Source organism: Onychostruthus taczanowskii, unplaced genomic scaffold, assembly GCF_017590055.1.
Source record: "Onychostruthus taczanowskii isolate IOZ18803 unplaced genomic scaffold, ASM1759005v1 scaffold33, whole genome shotgun sequence".
Taxonomy (NCBI): domain Eukaryota; kingdom Metazoa; phylum Chordata; class Aves; order Passeriformes; family Passeridae; genus Onychostruthus; species Onychostruthus taczanowskii.
In genome coordinates, this window is record NW_024500683.1 from 8,017,040 (window position 1) to 8,038,679 (window position 21,640).

General features: G+C 37.0%; 1 protein-coding gene across 1 annotated transcript in view; it reads right to left on the bottom strand.

Annotated features, from left to right (window-relative positions):
* Positions 1-1,248: 1,248 nt before the first annotated feature.
* Positions 1,249-21,640, bottom strand: part of FAM83B (family with sequence similarity 83 member B) — a 49,666-nt gene continuing 29,274 nt past the window's right edge. Inside the window, exons 3-5 of the mRNA XM_041410692.1 lie at positions 14,238-14,402; positions 5,677-5,801; positions 1,249-3,604 (exon numbers count right to left, since the gene is read on the bottom strand). Coding sequence (XP_041266626.1) covers positions 1,249-3,604; positions 5,677-5,801; positions 14,238-14,402 — 2,646 coding nt within the window. The remainder of the gene's footprint in view (positions 3,605-5,676; positions 5,802-14,237; positions 14,403-21,640) is intronic.

Below are 21,640 nucleotides of genomic sequence, written 5' to 3' on the forward strand. Positions count from 1 at the left end.
TTTTGTGAGCACTAACCTGTAGTCACCTATTATTGAGAATTTTTTTATGATACATTGGCTCAGATAAACCAAATGTCCCTTAGACTGCAGTTAGGTGCCTCAATCCCTTCACTGATGTTTAGCACTTTCCACTACTGCCCTTCACTGATACTTTCTTTGTCTTAGGAAAGGTGCCTTATCATTTGATGTGGTGATTTTTACAAATCTCACTTTTAGCTGCCTAATTCCTCACGTGCTTGTAATAGTCATCCTGACATAAGGCCATTAAAGCCACAAAATACCTGGCCACACTTAAAAGCCAGAGCTGCAAAAACATCTGGCAACACTTAAAACAGACTGTTGCATGTGAAACTCAAAAACTTACCTGAGAAATGGAAGTCCACAGAATTTTTTTTTTAAACACCAAACGAAAAATGTAATAAAAAAAAGCTTTTTTTAACAAAGACATTACAGAATACTGGCATGCTGTACAAATGTAATTAACCCATTGAAATTTAAACTAGTTGTAGTTTATGTTCAAGGCACCTTTTCTATAAATAGATTTTTTTAAAGTTCATTCTGCATTCGCACTAGTTTAACCATGTAAACAAGTCCGTGAAAACCCAGATTAAGGTCTTTCAAATCTGTATGCCAAATACTTCAGAAAAATACCATATTACACAGAAAATTCAATAAAGTAAGATAGATCCATCTACTGCCCAAACAGTTCAATAGATGCTAGGGGGTAAATTATTAACAAGATGAAACCTAAAAGAGGTTTCCAAAAATCAAGTAACATTATGCAATGCATTAACATTTGTGTTTATCATTTGAAAGTGTACATAAATGCTGAAAAATATGATTTTCTATTCCTAGTGCTATTCTATTTTTGAAGGGAAAATCTTTGGAGACAGTATTATCTGAAGTTTAAAAACATCCCCCATATTTTTTACCCCATGTTTATTAATCTTTAAAATATACTAGAATGTAGTTTCTTCACAAGGAAAATGTATAAAATTAATCTTACAATATCAACACTATAAACAACTTCCTTGAGACATCTTCTGGACAGAGAATTTCTGTGAAGATTTACATATAACAATTCTAGAATAATTATTTTTAAAAATATCTACATTCATTCCAACGTCCTAGACCCAAGAAGAAATCCAAGTCAACTCTACAAAGTTGCCACGAGTCTTTGTCCAATGAAAATTATGTCCAGATTTGCCAGTCTTGCTGTATTTCAATATAATCAACAAAATTATAACATTACTTGTTTTTGTGTAGGAAGTTCCCAAACTTTTGCATAAATCCTCTCAGCTTGTTTTCATTAGGTTGCAGTGGGTGATAAGCAGCCGAGTTGTAGCTGACCATGTGATTACTCCTGCCGTAATTATTCCCTAAGGTCTTGCTTTTGATATCTGATAGATGTGAACTGCTGTTGGCTGCATTTCCTGCAGGTTGGCTGGCATTTTCCATCTTACAGAATGGCTCAAAGCGACTATAAACACGCCTTTCACTCAAACGAGATCTCAGCTCTTCTTGGTGCTTGGAGCTTGTCAGCTGTGGGGTCATGGAACTTGCTCTTTGGAGAGCAGAAACAGGAGCACTTTCAGAAGTAGTATTGGTGGAGATTTCCTTTGCATCTTGATACTGAATCTGTTCTGTATTAAATCTTGGAGTAGATGGATCTCCTGCAGTTTCAATGAACTTAGTTTCAAGGGGACACAAGAGAGGACACTTTTTATTGCTCTCATCAGATGGAGGTTTTGGAGATTTAGGTGACTTCGGAGACTTTGGAGACTTTGTTGGACTCCCGGTGACATCCTCTTTACTTCTGTTCAAACTACCTTGAGAATTTGATGATGAGTTTCTTTTTCTCCTTGGGGAAGAATCTGTCTTATTTTCAGAAATCTTCGGCTTTTGATTCTCATCTTCAGAAACCAATGTGTCAGAACTACTACACATTCTGTAAAAGGCAGGGCCTTTGTTTTTTGACAAGTTTTCCTTCTTGTCTGGTGTGAGATTAAGAAGTGATCGCAGTTTCTGGGATCCTTTCTTCAGAAAACTTGGGGAATTCTTACTTTCTTTCTTCGATGTGCAATCCTTACTAGACTCCTCCCTGCTAGCTTCAGTGAGAGCCGCCATGGAGACTGCCTTGCTAGCAGTCGGGCTCTTCAGCTCTCCTTTCAGGTCCTTTTCCTCCTGTGGCGAGTGATTGGTTACACTATGCAAACTTTTAGCACTCTTCAGCATGTCTTCTGGAAGTTTTGGACTAACTGGCTGCTTAAGTCTGTGCCTAGTCAATGTGCTGTAAACATAATTGGATGCATGTTTGTTGGTAGCAGGATCCAATATGGACTTTGAATTAAACATGGGAAAACTTCTCCTTTTGAGCATATTTTCATTTTGAAGGTTCTTCAAATTTTCTGCATGTTTGTCTGTACACAGCGTTGTGTACAAATACAGTGATGAGTCGCCAGCTGCATTTGAATTTACACTAGGTTTTGTGTTCTCTGCAATCTGAATTCTGTGGCCTGTTGGTGCATCTGATTTAAGAGGAGAGTTTGTGCTAAGCTCCTCTAAATTATTATCTGTTCTATCTTCCACACTCGGAGCATGGTTAGATGTCCCTTTGGGTGTTGCACTTCCCTCTGACCCAATTATAGTTGAATTTGAAGAACTTGCACAGCTGCTTACTTCCTGCTGTTCAGGCAAAGTTGGCTGAAACACCAATGACGATCGCAAGCGAGAATGAGAGTACAGTGCGTGAGCTTTAATATTTTCAGCTGTGTCATAGCTATCATATCTGTCACCCAAGGCTGACCCATTTGACTCTACTGGATAATCTGACTGGTCATTCAAATAGGACTTTATTCGCCAGTTACGTAGGAATGATTTTGTTGTGTGCTCAAGGGTTGGCATCCTCTGCTGCAGATGGCGGATATGATTATCTGTCCCATTAAAAGACCTCCGTACAATTGAATTTCTCTCCGCAAGATTCACCTTTGGTCGTGAGAACTGATCAGCAAAACTCTGCTGGGGAATATTGTAGTTATTTGCATATCCTCCTCGTAATGATGACACAATACTAAGGCTATCAGATGGCATTTTCCAAGTATTTGGTAGATTGTTTGCTCTGTTAATAGCTCTGTTGAGCAATAGGTAAGGTGTCCTTTCTGGTTTCTCTCCAGCATAACTATGTCTCTTCCAGTGCTCATTTTTTTCACTAGGTTGATATTGCTGCATTGGATTTTGAACATTAAAAGCTGGATTAAATGGTTGCTTATTATAGGCTTGATTTCTCAAGACATATTTATCTATTTCATTTACTGCATATCTTCCACGAGACTTCCAAACAGGATCTATCTTGAGAACACTGTCTTGCCTACCAAAAAGGTTTCTTTGGCTAGAAACTGAAGCCAAGGAAGACACTGAGTGTTGGTATGTATCATTATCCCAGAGCGTCTTGCGACTGTTTACCCGCACTAATTCTGGAGCAAACGAGCTGGGAACAGAAGAACGGGCATACAGTGTCCTGAACTCTTCATCAAAGGATTCAACAAGCTGTCCTGTGATAACTTGAACCATGCTGAGGTTGGTTTTTTCAAATGACCACATAAAGCTGAAATAAGAACAAATGACCATTAGATATAGTTCTTTTGAGCTAAAGTATTATACCAGTCTTGCTTCAGAAGAAAGCTTTTACACAAACCCTGGGTTTGTAAAAGCACCTTCTAAATAATTAAGTTGAGGGCATGATTCATGTAATTTGGACTCAGAAGGTCTAATCTAACACCAGTTAAATTCAGATGAACATTTTCCACTGATTTCAGTGGGAGCGGGAATGAGTCTATAACTACCCTTATAACTGCCTGAATAAAAAGTATTCTAGAAAAGGATTCACAAACGCAGAACAGTAAAGTATAAATACCTAATGGAAAAAAATCACTTCTACAAAGTCTACGGCAGGATAGACCTATACCCACTCAATTACCTCTTCTGTCAGAGAATGTTATTGTGTGATGATGTTGTGAAAAAAATACATTTGAAATAACATGCAGGAATGCTTCAGCAATTTTGAATGTACTTCATTCTAAACATTTTCAAAAGGATCCATCTCAGAATTTGAAAAAAGTTTACATTTTCTAATATGCACATTGCATTGGATATGAAAATTTCTTTTAATTGAAATAATAATGCTTTGATAATGCTTTTTTTCTCTTTTCTGCTGTAAAAGACTGAACACATCCTCAAAGCTAAGTAGCTGCAATTAACTTACCGCTACAAAATGAGATAAAATAAATTAACATGTACATTAAGGATGCTGCAACAAGACTAATATCATGGAGTGAAAAACATACAATTTTGTAGGTTACAACAAAGAAAAGTTTGTTTTGAAATCCTATTTTTCATGAAAAAAGTAAAAAAATAAAGAATTTATTTATTTGCATTTTTCTTCTAGATGTTAGAAAATATGTTAGTTTTGTTCACAAAAATAGCTTACTGATTAAGAGGTTTTTTTGCTGTTTTTGTATTTTTCAGGAAGTGACAGTGTATCAAGATTAAATCAAATCATGCTGCATAAGTTCTTCTCCTATTAATTCTCACAATTAAGAACAGCATATAATATTGGAAAAAAACTCTGAACTTTAAATTGAGTTCAGTGACAGAGTTCAGAAAAACTTGTTTTTCAAATCACTAGATTCTTTTACCAAGAAGGCCTAATTTCTACAGAAATTGATGATTCCAGCCCCTGTGGTGCAAGGTGTTCAAGCAGTGTTGTTTTTCAGACTGGAATGAGAAAACCTATCCCATTCTCACAGACTATGACACTGTGTGTAGATGTCAAAGCATGCAGGCTCTCCCTGCAGTCTCTTACCCTGAGTCATTTATGAACTTCTCACTTACCTCACTACCATTTATATGTGTCAGTCTCAATTTGGGGCTGGCTGAGTCTTAGAGGAAATAAAAGGTTAGATTTTCAAAAGCTTACAGCGGTGGAAATCTATGAAAGGCAGTGGCTGTGGATCTGGCACCCAGGCACTATGCTGGCAGAAACTAACTTACTTGGGCAAAGAAGAAAAGTGTAGCATGAAAAGAAGGAAAATATTTAATAATATGTGAGTTTAGACTGTCTCTGCTTTAACTTAGGTTTTTTCCATCTCTGCAAGGCTGTTAAGTCCTTCCAGCCTGTTTTGCTCACATACACTGAAAATACAAAGGAAAACAGAATACAGAAACTCAGCCAAACACAGAAAGAGACATGGGCAATTTTGAATTTGACCATCATATACCAGAGAACTACACAATCAGTCTCTGATATTAGCTTTAGAAGATCATTACATGGAGGAACTATCTTATGAAAAAATTTTGACACTCACTTCTCTGGAGTGAATGTTAAACAAGAATAATTCAGACAACATAAGACAAATCACGATTTTTTTCTTTTCACAACTCTTCGGCTGTAGGAAAACTTATATCCTTTATTTCTTATTTGTGAAAAATGAACATAGGATCTCTTAGGCTAGTTAGCAATAAGTATCTATGAAAACTTGTTAAATTACAAAAAACATAACCAAATTTACCCATGTGATTCCCTAGAAAAATTTTCACAAATACAAAACCCCAAAATTTGCTATAGCAGCAGTACTGAGATGACAGATTTGCTACAGACACTTCAGTGATTGATCTTACCTGTAAGAACCATATATGACTTTCTTACAGTCAACAAGAATAAATTTTTGTTCCATTTTTCCATGGAATTTTGCTCCTGTTTTAGAATAGTAATCTTGTCCTTTCACTGTCCGCACCCTCATATTCTGAAAAAGACAATCAAAACACTTTAATTCGTCTACTATAGTCCATGTTTAGCATTCAGAGGGCTAAAATTCAGAGGAACAGTAGGAGAAAAATGATTACAAATTAATAAATTCTGCAGGGAATTAAATGCTGATCAAACTAATCACCTAGGGACCCAAAATGGTCAATTACTGTTTTGTCTTCAATACTGATGAGATTCCCTAGGTCTGAGAGAACGAAATTCCACTTTTCCATAGCCACAGCTTCAGAGAAGAGGTTCTGGCAGAAGATATCTTTAACAAGGGAAAGAGGTTTTGTACTGTAAAAAATAATTCTTTCCATCAGCTGATGCATATGTTTATATGATTTCCAAGTATCTCAGCTAATCATAGAGAAACTTTGAGACAGGATCACTTTTATTTTAATTGACCAAGGCTGTTGTGTCTACAAATACATATACCCTACTCTGAGATCATCCACTGAATGATACTACTCGGAGTCAGAATCCCTTGCAGATTTACCACTAATAAAATTTATCTATCAGCTTTGCACCGTTGAGATTAATCACATTTTGAAATTCAGAGTCACTAACACAATGTGCATAGGTAGCACAAACTCAATGCAGCAGCTGATTTTGAATTCTATTAAGCTTTATGCTTTATTCATGCAAACTCAGTAAATGGCACTTGGGAAATTTTTCATGCCGGATCTCAAAAATGTGGTGAATTTTTATCCCAGACTACGGACAAAACCGATTCAACTAAGTCAGCATCTTGTAATTTTTCTCTCTCTACTGTCACTTGGGTTTTTATGCTCATAGAAATAGAAAATTTGAAAAAAGTTGTTACTATACCTTATGGACTGTACTAATAACAATTTTCAAAAAGTTCTTATGGGGATGTAGAAAAAAGACACATTTAACAGAAAATGTTACATAAGAGGTGCTTACTTATAGAAAAACTAAAATTTATATTCAATGCAAACCAACCCACCAGCATCTACTTCATGTAAATATGAGACAAAATGCTTCACAAGAGATAAAAGCAGCTTGGAAGATAACTGTGAACGATCACAGTATTTACTGTAGTTTCTAGCCTTGGAATAGTTCTTCTAGGAACCCTAAGCTTTCCAGTGGGAGTAAAATCCATAATTTAGCATTGGCAGTAAAAACCAAGAATCTACACAATTACATACTCTTTTACATACATTACATACATATGGAAATGGTGGAATGTAAGAGCTGTGAGTAGACAGGAATGTCACCTTCAGCAGGACTGCCACAAGGGCAGGCTGCAGATCACAGCAGAGGTGCTCTGTAAAGGTCAGCTACAGGTGGAAGGGCTGTTCATGAAGCAAATGGAAAAGACTGTGCAAAATCAGGAGGATTAAATAAACAGGATAGGAGAGGATAGGATAAGATAGGATAGGATAGGACAATTTCAGATGGAAAGCGGGTACAATGATCATCTACTCCATCTACCTGACAAATTCAGGACTGACCAAAAGTTAAAGCAAATTATTAAGGGTGTTGTCCAAATGACTCTCAAGCACTGATGGGCTTGGGGCATTGATCACTTCCCTAGGAAGCCTGTTCCACTGTTTAACAACTCTCTTGGTGCTTCCTGACGTCCAGTCTAAACCTCCTGTGGTGGGTTGAACCATTCCCATGGATCCTGTCAGTTGATACCAGGGGGAAGAGACCAGCATCTCCTTCTTCACTTCCCATCCTCAGGAAGTTTTAGAAACACTCAAACTTACAAATTCATTTAAAATTCCAGTCTATAAAGTATGTCTGAGTTTGCAATACAGTGACATAAGCCTTCACTATCTATGGAAGCACTTCTACATTTGCCTAAAACATATGAAGCTCTGGTAGAAAGAGGCTGTAGGAGTTCTAAAGATAGCATCTACTACAATCCAATGGACTTTATTTTTCCAAACAGAAAATTCAAAAATCAGGAGAAAATATCCATGACATGAAAGCACAGTTCCAAATAACACATGCTTTCTAAATCAGTGTATATTTCAGTGTTGGTTTCTTGAAACTTCTATCAAATGAAAAATCCAACCACAGAAGCAGGAGTTACACTTAAAAGCTGCTGAGTTGGAAAACTAGGGTTTAACTCAAGTTATCAAAGTGGTCTAAACTTCATTCACTGTTAGGAGAGTTTTTGCTTTGCATTTTTGTCAAGATTTGAAAAAGCTCAACTCAAAATGTACAAAGACAGCTTTAAGAATTACTTTTTTTTTTTGGTAAGCTGTATATCTAGCAAATGTAAAACATGTCTAGCAAATATGAAATATAAAGTTTATCTCTTCATTAGATAAATACAGGGGTATTATCTAGAAGTGCTGTAACATTTTAAAAAGTAAAAATTTTAAAAGCAAAAATACAGGTAGGTACTTAGATCTCTTTTCCGAAATAGCTACAGAAGAATTAATAACAACCCAATTTATATTACTGAATGCCAGGTTAACATAAATTTGCATCTCTAACTGCTAATCACTTTTGCAACTGAATGTTCTTTTAAGTTTTCTGCATTCCAATTAGAAGTTTTCTTCTTGATGAAAATCAATTTTCGTGCTTTTCCAAAGTGATTTTGTTGAACTTTGAACAAGCCCACTGAAGAAAATAATTTCTTCACCAGCAGCTATTCAAGATTCAACTAATTATGTTAAAAGCTTCTATTTGAAAGATAAATACTATGGAAATAGTAAGTCCTGAAAAAGAAGAAAATATGGAAATTTACCCATTCTAAAGATAACTATAATAGTAGCTCCTTACTTTTATAAAATCCTGTGAATTAGTAATGAAATTTGCATTTACTTTGATGACTGTTTTACCCAGTTCTATAGACCACATAATTATATGTGTATTTCAGACATATTTAATTATATTTAATCATATTTATGTCATTATAATTTGAAAAAGGTAACTTGAGAGCAGCTTATACATTTTCATGTATCCATAACAAGTAATGCTGGCCTAAAGACATGCCAGTTGAACACATTAAATGTTACTTAGATAATGTCTGATCAGTATTGGACAGCATATAATTTGGGAATCAATGCTGGAGGCACAACCAAGTCTAATGGCTTGCAAATTACCATACTACACCAAAAAAAAAGCTTTGCCTTAGGTACACATAAGTTGAAATATAACTTTAAGTAGGCATATGTAAAAAAGGAATAAAATTATTTACATTAAATTCCTGTGAGGTTTTAAAAAAACTTGTAGTCACTGCAGTCACTCTCTTGTTTTTGTTTACCTTCTCTTCAGTATTTTTCCTCTTGTAGCTTTTCCATCTCTATTCCCTGATTCTGAACTCTTCCTCCCTTGGTAGGTCATCCATTACCAGATGGGCACGTGACAAGTGCCAGAGATCATGCTTACCTTTCTCACATAACACTTCCTTTTCCTGCACAGTTCATTCAGCATTCTTCACCAGCTTCAAACCCTCTAAGTAAGGTGCCAGGAATGCACACTTTTATTAATCACCCAAGATCCCAAATCACCCAAACCATATTTGGAATATGGAAACAATGCATTTCACTTGGGATTAGAAGCAGTAAACACATACATACTGAATTACAAGCCCCATCTGGTAGGAAATGCTGAGCTTCACCCTCCTGCCTGGTTTCATCCTCAGGCTATAGGACTCTCCTAACAGCAGTGTGCTCATCACAGCATCATTGTGGGTAGAGCAATCATTCATTTACAAATGGATCTTCTCTCTTGTCCCAGAGTTTACAGGACACTCAGGAACATTTAAAACATCCAGTGGCTGCAGTTTAAGGATAGCCATCAGTGCTATCCAGTTAAATGACACCCAATGATGAACAAGGAACAAGTTCTAATCTATTTTATGTACGCTTTCTGTATATTTTCTTTACATTTTAATTCCAGAGAGTGCCACATAATGATGATTTAAAATTTTGAAGTATTATTCACCACTATACATTTTTCTTAGTAAAATCTCTCCAATATGATAACTAGGTACAGTGAGTATACTGGTCTCAAACATTTAATTTCAGCACTTTTTATTTGTAGGCACTGCTTTTATCAGTGTTCTATTACTTGCCCCATACTTGCTGTCAAGAATATGCACAAGAAGAAAATGGATGTCTACCTGATATTTAGCCTAATAGTTTTAAAGGAAAAATAGTCAAATTTCTCATATTGTTCCTCATTACTAAAATTATTTATTGTCCTGTGCCTCTCTTCTCTAGTAAGATAAAAGAGGTCATAGAATGAAGAATACCAGATTGGAAGGGACCTCAAAGATCATCTGATTCAACCATTCTTTGCCAAAGTACAGTCTGGTCAAGATGGCCCAGCACCTGCCCACTTGAGTCTTAAAAGTGTCCAGTGTTGAGGAATCCACCACTACCCCAGGAGAATTATTTCAATGGCTGATTGTTCTCCCTGTGACAAAGTTTCCTCTTGGAATCTCTCCAGGAGTAACTTGTTCCCAAGACCCTTCCTCCTTTCCAAGTGACTCCTTGTAAAAAATGAGTCTCCATCCTCTTTGAAGCCTCTCTTTCCATGCTAGAACACAGTGATAAGGTCTCCCTTTCTCTTCTCAAAGCTGAAAAAACTCAATTCTCTCAACCTTTCCTCATACAGCAGCTCCCCAGTCCTTGCACCATCTTTGTGGCCCTTCTCTGCACCTTCTCCACCCTGTCCACATCTTTTTTAAGAAGTGGGAATGAAAACTGAACTACTATTCCAAGTGCTGAGCGGAGTGGGACAATGACTTGTTCATCTCTCCTGGTGATGTCCTTGCTGATGCAGCCCAGCACGCTGCTGCCTTTCCCTGCAGGAGCAGCACACTGCTCGCTCACACTGAGCTTGTAATGGGCAGAACCCCAGCTGGTTACATCCCAGCCTGTGCTGCATTCCTGGATTATGCTTTCCCAGGTGCAAGACTTTATCCTCATGCTTTCTGAACTTCGTAAGAGTCTCGTTAGCCCACTCTTACAGCTAATCCAGGTCCTCCTGCAGGGTGGCTCCCCCTTCCAAAGTATCCACTTATTCACTCTGTCTGGTATCACCAGCAGACTTTGTCAGGGTACACTTGATCCTCTCATCCAGATGACTTATGAAGATATTAAACAGCATTGGGCCCAGAATTGATCCCTGGATGATTCCACTTGTGACAGATTGTCAGTTTAAAAACTAACTATTGACAACATATGTGATGTACAAATGCCAAGTAGTTTTCGAGTTTGCTTCAGTTCTGACTTCGAATATGACTCAATGACCACTCAAAACTTGACTGGAGTCTGGTCCTTATCAAAGAAGTTCGCCCACAGATAGAACATCATGCTGTGAGTGGCTATTCAATAACCAAATTTGCCTTAGATGTGGAAGTATTGGAAAATTTTTGATTATTCTGGTAACACTGGTGAGAAAAAACAGGCTGCAAGCAGGTCTTAAAGAGCAGCTCCTACTGTGTATTTAAACATGCTATATGGGAGTAGATTTCACAGAAGGAAAGTAAAATAAATTAGTGGTTTAATTTTCCCTTTCTCGCAATTCATTAAAAATATTGAGAGGATTATCAGGTAATAAACAGGTCCTGCCAAATAGCTTTTAATATCCTCCTGCAGCAAAATGATTCTTCATTACTAGCAGGAGAGTAAAAAAAGAGGTTTCTCCTGAGCACAGAACCTCCACCGTCTCACCTCATTATCAAATAAAATATGTGTCAGTAGCGGAAAAAAAAAAAAAAAAAAAAAAAAAGGTGAAAAAAAATTTACTTATTATTTTCTGAAAAAAAGTTTGAATCTCTAACAACTCTTCATCTCTCTGTGCAAAGGAATTGCTGACCAAGCAAGTCAGACCAGTGACAAAATTAATCAAGAAGCTTAGGTAGAGAAAAGAAAAAAAAAAAAAAAAAAAGAAACAAATAATTACTGAGGACAAATGTAGTACAGCCAGAAAATGAATGAAACTGGAAAAGAGAAATGGGAAAGTACAGGAAAGGATTTATTTGAGCTTCACTGATGGATGTGATGTCAAGATGTAAGTAAGAAACAATCTGCATGAAAAGATGCTGCAGAAAGGACTAAAAATAACCCTAGAAACTCCTGATTTCCTTGTTTCCTACATGGAATTCACAAAATAACGACAGAATATATGGTCCATCCATTTTTTCAGTTATATGTTTCAATAAAGAAGAAAACATGCCCTGAATTTGGAGTCAGACTACAGATGAGAAAAACTGTCTGCACAGACATTTAATGAAGATTTATGAACAAAATCCTCTTTCTTTTCCATAGAGAAAACTTCTTAGTTGTAAATATGAATTAAAAAATACAGTTTTGTTCATCACTGCATCTTGGTTTTCTTGATTCAAAAGGAGAGAAAAAGAGACAGAGGCGTTGAGTCTGAAATGCTTTGCAGAAAACTCGTCGTGAGTGTATGGACTAAGAAGTATCACCCATACCCCAACAAGACTGAACCAAATCATGCCAGACAAGAACAAGACCAATGCTGCTGGTGCTACATCTTCAGGAAAAAGAACAGACCCATACAGCTCTGTTCTCTTCTGGCCTTCACTGAACAGAAGGGCAAGACCAGAAGCCAAGTGTACAAAAAGGTGAAGTTGTTTATATTTTTTTTGAACCTAGAGTGATGTGAAAAAGGAAATGGGAGAAAACATGTTCAAAATACTGGCTGTTCTTTCATAGTCACTGGCATTTCCCTATTATCCTCTAAAAAGGAACAGGAGTTAATACGCAGGAGCAGTAAACTGCTACTCCCAGAGCAACAGTCACTGGGAGTAGCCCATGGATGAGAAGACCATTAATTTGAACAGCTAAACTGGAAACTCAGCACACAACAGGATTATTGCTTAGCTCTTTCGGCATATATTTTTTATTTTCTGATTAAGCTCAGTATTCTAAGTTAACCTTGCAGAATAAAGATGTATTTTATTTCTCCCAACAAAACCCAGAAATGTATGAAACACAATGTCACTGAAGAGGCTACATACAACCCTCTCCAATCCACACTAATCCACTCTAATCTATGTATATTAAATTTTCAACCATGGTATAAATACGTAAAACTCTATAGAACTGCCTTAAAAAGACAACTTGAATCCAAAGAAGGTAAGCTCTTGAAACAGCTGTGGGTACACACTGCATGAAATTAATTTGAAAATACATATGGCATTTTTGAGACATCACTTGAAAGGCACAGCCTTGATTTTTTTTATTTCGGAAGACAAAACTCAATCCATATATAGACATAGACCATTTCTGGCAACCTCTATGGCATAATTAACCCAAGTAATCAGCAAATGGTGGTATCTCAAGTTCCAGAGTATGGAAGTACTGCCAAATACTGACTTCATGAAGGCAATCACTACCAGTATTTATAAACACCACAGTTTTGGTGGTTTTTCCTCAGAAGTTCCCACAACTCTGTGTATTAGGCAACCAGACAGCAAGAAACAAGCATGGAAAGTTGAATGAGAATACTTCTGAGGACATAAGTCAACACTCCAGAATAAAAATGGGTATAAAATAGAGTTTGCTCCAAACATCTACCAGAAAGTCCTCTTTTTGCTCACAAATACACCACATCCCTATCCAATTCTTGGACTGGGTTCTTAAAGCAGGCGCTGCTAAAAAGAACTTTCATAATACTTTTGACTGGCATGAATGTAGCTTAACTAGTTACAGAGGCAAGGAATTTCAAATGGAGCAATGAGCTAAGGCAGTGCTCAGAACTTTGCAAGCAGACTCCGACAACATCCTTGGGACTTCTTTAGTATTGTCAACAGTAGAGTAAACCTACAAGCATTTATGAAGCACTTATGTCAGTTCAGGGCAGCTCATGGTTTATATTCTGACACCTGATAAACATGTAGGCAGTGCAGGACATCATGAGAATGTAAATGTCATCTTGTTATCTCTCTTACAGGATAAAGTTACATATTTAATGCGTAAAAGGAATAGGACAGAGCACAGACATGAAAATACGGATTTTCACGAAAACACTACTAAAATAGATTCTTGGGCCTCCTAAAGTATTTTAATGCAGAACTTTAAAGAAGAAATTATTAAATGAAGTACACAACTTATTAATTTATCTAAGTCTTACTACTTTATTAGCAGGCAACTATAGGAGAAAGGATTAAAAAAAGCTTAGTTTTTCAAATATACAGTACTCCTAAATACACAATAATGGAAATTTTATAACATATATATATATATGGAAGTTATGACATTCTGTGAAATGCTCTTGTTTTGACACTTGAAAAAGATGCTTTAAAAAAACGTATCTTTAGAGAAAGTTCTGCTGAGAGCTTACCTATTTATACCTGGTTGTTAATTTGAAAAATCAGTATTTAATAACCACTTTTCCAATAACAATCACTTTTCAGTGGGCTGTGGAGGAGTAAGTAGTGAATGTTCATGCAAAAGAAGACAGTATGCCTTACCCTGAGCCTTTGAACTTGACAGCCTTGTTTCTCTGTCATCTTCAGAAAGTGACTGAAGTTCGATTCATCAAGCAGGATATACACTGCAATTCCTCTAGCAGATGCTTCCACAATTTCTCTAAAAATATCCACATCTGTAAACATATCCATAACAATGGCAATGACCTGAATCAAACAGGAAAGATACAAATTATTGTATTGTATAAACTCATATACAGAATTTTCCACTGAAGCCTGTGCTGAGCAGCTAATACACGAACATTTTTTACACATTAAAATGTTCTATTTTCCATGCTGTTCCACTTAACCTGAAAGCTTTCAAGACCACTGGATCTTCTTTTTGAGAAATCAAGTGACCACCTGTGCGGCGTTGTCACAAATACCAAAGTCCAGCAAAATGAGTTGTGGATTGTCTTGGTTTTGTCTGGAATCAAGTTGATTTTGTTCCTGATAGAAGGTACCATGCTGTGGTTGGGATTTAGCACAAGAATAATGTTAATAACAAACTCATGTGGTTGTTGCTAAGTAGTGGTTACCCCAAGTGAAGGACTTGTCAGTGTTCCATGCTCTACCAGTGAGCAGGTGCACAAGAAACCAGGAGGCGCACAATCAGGACAGCCGATCCAAACTGGCCAAAAGGATATTCCATACTGCAGAATGTCATGGTCAGTGTGTAAACTGAGGGGAGTGGGCTGGGAGGGGCCAATCACTGCTCAGGGACTGTCTGGGCATTGGTCAGTGAGTGGTAAGCAACTGTAACGCGCATCACTTGTTTCATTGGGTTTTACCTCTCTCTCTCTCTCTCTCTCTCTCTCTCTCTATCATTTAACTTACAATTATTGTTATAAACACAAATAGTATCCTTTTATTACTATTATACTTTACTTTCTATGTAAAAATGTACTTTACTATAGTAAATTTACTTATTCAATTATTAATCTGTTCTTATCTCAACCGACAAGGGTTTCTTTCCAATTCTCTCCTCCATAGCACTAAGGGGGTGAATGAGCAAGTGGGTGTGTGGAACTTTGCTGCTACCTGGGGTTAAACCATGACATGGGTGTGTGTAGGGACTGGTTTTATGACAGAAAAGGAAACACAGTAAAAGAGAAAGGGAGGGAAAAACAGCAATACAAATGCTGTGGAAAAATCTTCAAAATTGCAGTATGCATTAAAAAAAATCAGATAAAATTTTTGTACACAAGGCTTCTCAGTCTTTCATCATTTTCTCTAAAGCTAATGGCTCAAGAGCTTGAAGTAGCTAATAAGCAGACACTGAAGAGCTGGAGGCACACTTACTGGGACGAAACGTCCTCAGCTCATGAGAGCTTGGCTGGAGAAGATCAGCATGCTGAACACCAGCTACCAACACCCTTCAAACCACAGGGATAAAGTGAGTGTGTCTGATTTGGAAAAGCAATGTCCCTCTAGTGGTATTTTGGAGATATATATATATATAGAAATGTTATACTGTTGACATACCATTAGTAATTTGGGAAGAACTACTGCTGAAACGTGAAAGGAAATAAGAGGAAGAATCAGTGTCTGTGTAACTTCTAAAGGTATTATTTTTATCCACTAGTATTTTCATGAAAAGTTCCAATGATATGTCTTAGGTGCAAATTCAAAACAAATAAAACCTTTCACAGATCAGAGCATGTTTTACCATTTTCACTAATCTTTAAACTACCTGTACATCAACTTTAAAGGTGTAATTGTTAAGTTGCAAGTACTCATCTTATTCTAGAACTATTTACCTCACACAGGTAAATGCTGTTGCACACAACCAGGTAGAAGTTATGTCTCCAGTCAGTTGTATGAATTACATTTTTTGAATTCCACCTGCTTAGAACTAAAAGTTTCATTTATGCCAAATATGTAATTAAATCACTAGAAATATAAATGAGAGATGACTTACATAAAGTAAAAGTAAAAAAATAATGGAAACAATTAGAAAAGGTAAAAAGACAACTCCTGAATATGAGAAAAGGAATGAATTTGGCCTCTTCATTACATGTCACCTGGCAATAAACATTCTTCACAAATTCACCAGTCAGAGAGGAACTGAACAGCATCAAAGAATTCCATTCTTTCGAAAATCTCAGACAACATGCCAATGCACAACCTCATTTCCTTTACTGATTTTTGAAAGTAAAACCTAAACATGTTTATGTCCAGTACAGAATATATTTCTTTATCAAAGGACTGAGAACACAAATGTTTATCTTGACTCCAAGGATCTCATCACCTTCAGACTGCACCTTCTGCTTGGTCTTGTTTCTGAGATACACAGCATTAACTGAATAAGGCAACCCTATTTATTCATGTCTTGTTTCACTTCCATCTGAGAAGAAAACTGCCAAGACATATCAAGTATGGTAGGTAAAGACCAAAAAATAATCTGTTCTCAAATAGTCTTGTTACCTGTTTCCCCCTTCCTCTGAACCCCTAATTTCTTTCTAGACTTTCCTATTCTTCAGATCTTCAAGAAATGGGTGCTCATTGCATTCTAGGATAAATTTAAATGTAAGAAAAAAAGTCCTGAATGAATTCATTAGTATACATGGATAGGAGTACATTAAATATTCAAAACCCACAGCACGGTCCTCAAAAATAATTTTAACACTTTCCTACGGCAGATATCTAAGATATTCACAGTTTTGCAGCATTTTGCAGTTGCAAAGACTGCTAAACTGGAAAGATGCAGAAAAAAACCCACAAGAACATGTAATAAAAACTAAAACCCAGCACTGACTAGAATGGCCACATCTATCTTTATGAAGAAGAAGGTAGAGAAATAAACACATAAGCAAGCAGGCCAGTAAGCTGGTGCCATAAGAAGGATGCATGTGCACTATTGTGCAGATATTTCACTTGGGAATGAACAGGGGACCCTCTTTGTCTTCACTAGTAGAATTATTCTTAAACCATTTATCTTATTAAATCTGGAGTAACTCTGCAAAGCATCAAGTAGTCTTGCAAGAAAATGCAGGTTTCACTTCCAGAGCTGGAATAGGGATTATCTTTTGAAACCCAAAGCTTGTGCTGTCTGAAAAGTCCTTACCAGAATTTGAGTACATAGATGCACAGCCACAGTAGTCATGATTTGACAACCAAATGGGCACCCATTTGTGCATTTCCTACAAACCAGAGGTGACTCTTGTTGCATGTCCTCATTAGGCTGCCCAATTACTCTTAGCAACACTCAACTGATCTATTAAACACAAACATAATTAGGCTCAGCTGCTGGAGAAGAGTGCCAAATTTGAACAATGCATGTGATACATATATGATACACACATGATACACACAATATGTAAAAAGTCATTAACAGTGATAAGGTAATTTCTACATACTGATTTCCATAAACCAAAACGGATGTTTGACCATAAACTATAGGTTTTGATTCAGAAGGAGTGGATTCCATAAAGGTCATGGAATAGTCTGGTCTTTAAATGTATTAAACTTCCTTTTTCTTTCTCCATTTGACAGGGGTATGTGTACATTTCCCCAGTTTGCCTATTTTGCAGCAGAAGGGAGTATTGCACATGGGAAAAGACAAATATGGTATTCAGGGTTCCAAGTTTTGATTAATTACGGAGACCAAGATTAGGAAATTACTTCAGCGAGGTATTCTATAATGTGTACCTACCTTTAATTAAAGCTGCAACAACAGCTGCAGGATTAGTTACTTGCTGCATCACTTTGGAAGAAAAGATTTCACTGCTGTGTTTTTACTTTTGTTTTTGCAATTGCAGAGCTAATTTCCACCCTGGTACTTACAAGAACACAACAGTGGATTTCAGCAAGGAAGAAAAACTGATATAATTCAAACTGCAGTAATACATCAGAAAATTGCCTATTCCATACATTATGTTTCTTTTAGGCATAACAACACTATCCTGAGTCAAGAAAACCTCCTCAAGGCAGAAAGCTCTAGTGTCATACAGGAGGCCTCCTTACAAACTGCCTTTTTTTTCCGAAGCGTATTTGTTTTCCACCATGCAAAGATCTTTTTAAAATGAACCACTCATGCTTTTGAAGCAAATACAGTGGCCTTCCAACCGTTCCAGGAAAAGTGGATGGGTATAGAAGTCTTTGGATGAAAGCACCAGAATTCTGGGAGAACTTTCCAAACCTTGTCAAACTGATTATCACCCTCATCAAAAATGACCCTCATTTGGGAACAGCTAAGCAAGCACGTTACACCTCCAGGAAGGAGAAAATAGTTGGTAGAACAGACACTTGCTGTGCATAATATCACACAGCACTGAAATTATTATGCACAGCAAGAGGGAACTACCACCACCTAAGTGGGTACAGATAGAAGAGCACATTTCAGTGATCAACAAAAAGTGAAGACAGGGCAGAAAACAGTTTTTATGCTGGCTTTTTTCTCCCAAAATTAAAATAATCTTTGATTGTCACTGCTAGTGTTTTTATCTCATCTACCCATTTTATTTTTTTAAGCGATGGTTGTTTTTAAGCTTAAAATTTGGTTTCAATGACATCCTTCCAGAACAGGAAAATCTGCTGAAGTCAAGCACAAAATGACTCTTAATGAATCTGACAAAATGCTCAACTTATCTGATGGCAGCAGTAGAACCATATGCTATTATCCTTCTTACTGGCTTGACACTAAGACTATGCTTTGCAACAGAAAAGTAAACTACACACCCCACTCTGGCATTTAAAAACATGTAAATACAGAGAGGAAAGTATAATTTTGTTGAATAGGACTATTTTTATGCAAATATTCTAAACAATATTTTTCAGTAAGCTGATTTATTTAATTTGCATGTTAGTGAGGAAAGTACCATTTTAAAGCTCAGTATCTCCAAACTATCATCACTGTGTAAGAATACAGAGTACTCTTTTCATTCTTTCAAAATCCTCATTCTTCAATTTTGGTAAATTACTGACTCCTACAAAAAGTACCGGTGACAAGGTTCATGAAGGCACATATGCATTTGTTGGTTAAAAAAAAAAAAAAAAAAAAAAAAAAAAAAAAGCTATAGCTGAAATATCTTGCATATCCTTGATAAACAGGAAATTATGTACATGGTGACATGGCAACAGAGTGGATAACATGACACAGTAAATGGAGGTCAATGTTCAGTTCTGTGGTACCTAGTATGCTACAGGGTAAGTTAGCGCTAGTTTGGGCCTATCCATGTGCATTCTATTTGCTTAGATGGTTCTCACCTTCAGAAACTAATTCTATTCAGAGGCTTATCTAGAAAGAAGTTGCCAATCCCAACAGTTACACTTATCATTAAACAACTCCTGAGTGCATCCAGGGGAGGGCCACCAAGAGGGCACTTGCCCTGTGCAGACTGTATGAAGGATATGGGTTGCTCAGCCTGGAGCAAAGATGGCTTCAGGGAATCTTACAGCAGTTCCTGATACTTTACAGGCAAGTTCTTGAAGGACAAAGTCAGGTTCTCTGCAGTGGTGGCAGGACAAAAGACAATGGTCAAACTGAAACCAGAACCGTTCTGCCTGGATACAGGGAAACCCCCTTATTCCCACAAGGACATCCCAGCAGAAGAGCAGGTTGCCCAGAGCAGTCCAGTTTGCATTCTTGGAGGTTTTCCAGACCCTGCTGGATAAAGCCCTGGGCAACCTGTTCAGGTATTACCACTAGCCATGCTTTAAGCAGGAGGCTGGGCTGGAGACTTCCAACTGACCAAAGGCTGCAACTCAATGATTCAGAGATCTTCACTCCCATCATTGTCAAAATGAAAGCAAATTTTGCTGTGTTTGGTAGTAATTATAAACTTTGCTGTAAGGCCTAAAGAAAACAAACAGAGACTATAAAAAGAGAAGGAGTTTTTCTGCTTTATTTATTCAATTTTTGATAAGAAAAACTAAGTGGATTTTAATCTTCATTGAGTTTTAGGACATCAAAACGAACATTTTAATAGGTGTGTGCTGACATTCAAGCATAAATGTAACAAAAGGCCTTTACTGCTAGTGCTCAGTAAGTCTGTTTTGTGAACCCTTGACAGTTTCATTATCTCAGCATTACCACTTCTTTCACAAATATGAATTATGATTCTATTGCAGTGTGTGTCATTTAACAACTCGTTTGCTATAAACAATAAAAATACAGGAGTCCTCTACTAAAACTGCTTCCTTAGGGCAGGCTTTACTAGTGACACCTACCAATATCAATAACTTGGTGAGGAATAATGCTGAAGATCTACCCTACTCTGCAAGAGTATTGATTTCTTGTAATCCACATGTGGCTTACTTTGGGCATTGCATGACAAAAATCCATAATGCTGTGCAGTGCTCTAAATGTCACCACCCTTTCTCACCCCAAGAACAAAGAACCACATATCTGACAGAATTATTTACTCTATTTTCATTGACCTTTTCTCTTTACTCCAGTCCTCTTTTTGCAGATCTCTGTTTTGGGGAGAATCTCCTTGAGGCACAGCTCAGTGCTTTCCGTGTCTGGTCTCTCTCAGAGAGCAGGCAAGTGCAACAGTGCAGAAGGAGGATACAGTGCTGTGTACCATGCTGCTACAACAGGAGGCAGGCAGCAAATGGACTGGGGAGTTTCTGGCATCAGAATAGACAAATTTGGTGGTCAATGCAGACAACCTTCCCTCTTGTAAGCTATATAATATGTCCCACAAATTACTGTGGTTCTTTTCTCAATTATATTATGTTGGTTTTTATGGTTGAGGGGTTCAGATCCAGTTTACTTTTCCTGTAATTCATATTAACAACTCCCTAATAAATCATCTGTTCTCCTTTCTTTCTGGCACTGTTGCTCACAGCAGAGTGCTTCTAAGACAAAAGTTCATTAATTTGGTATTAATTTGCAAAATTGAAGACAGCCCTGAAATGCTTTGCACAACACATCCTTTTATTGCAATGTCTACTTTGAAACCATTTGTGCTGGATGAATTGCTGAGGTCTCACAATACAGTAACAAATGAGAAGTCTTGCAATAAAGCGCCAAAGTGCAATATAATGAGGGGAGCCTTGCTCTGTAAATACAGCCTAATACAATAATATAAATAGTAATCAACCATCTGAGTACTATCCATTCTCCTACAATTTCTGTGGCAATATAATGGAACAAATACTGAGATGATTTATACCTGTGCAACATTCATGAAATTAATATCACTACTTGTTGCATTGTCACTACTTGTATTATCATCATAATTGACCCCCTGAGATCTTATTTAATATATTTAATTTGGCTCTACAGACACAGAGCGATATACCATAACTATGCAGTGTATTTGGAAATGTTCTCCCATTATTGCATTCTTTAAAAGCAATTTAATTAACTACAGGGTGAAGTCTGGCATTTCATTATTACAGGCAGCTACATCAACTCAGAATCAGCTCTCCTAACCCTCACTTATCCTCTTTTCCTC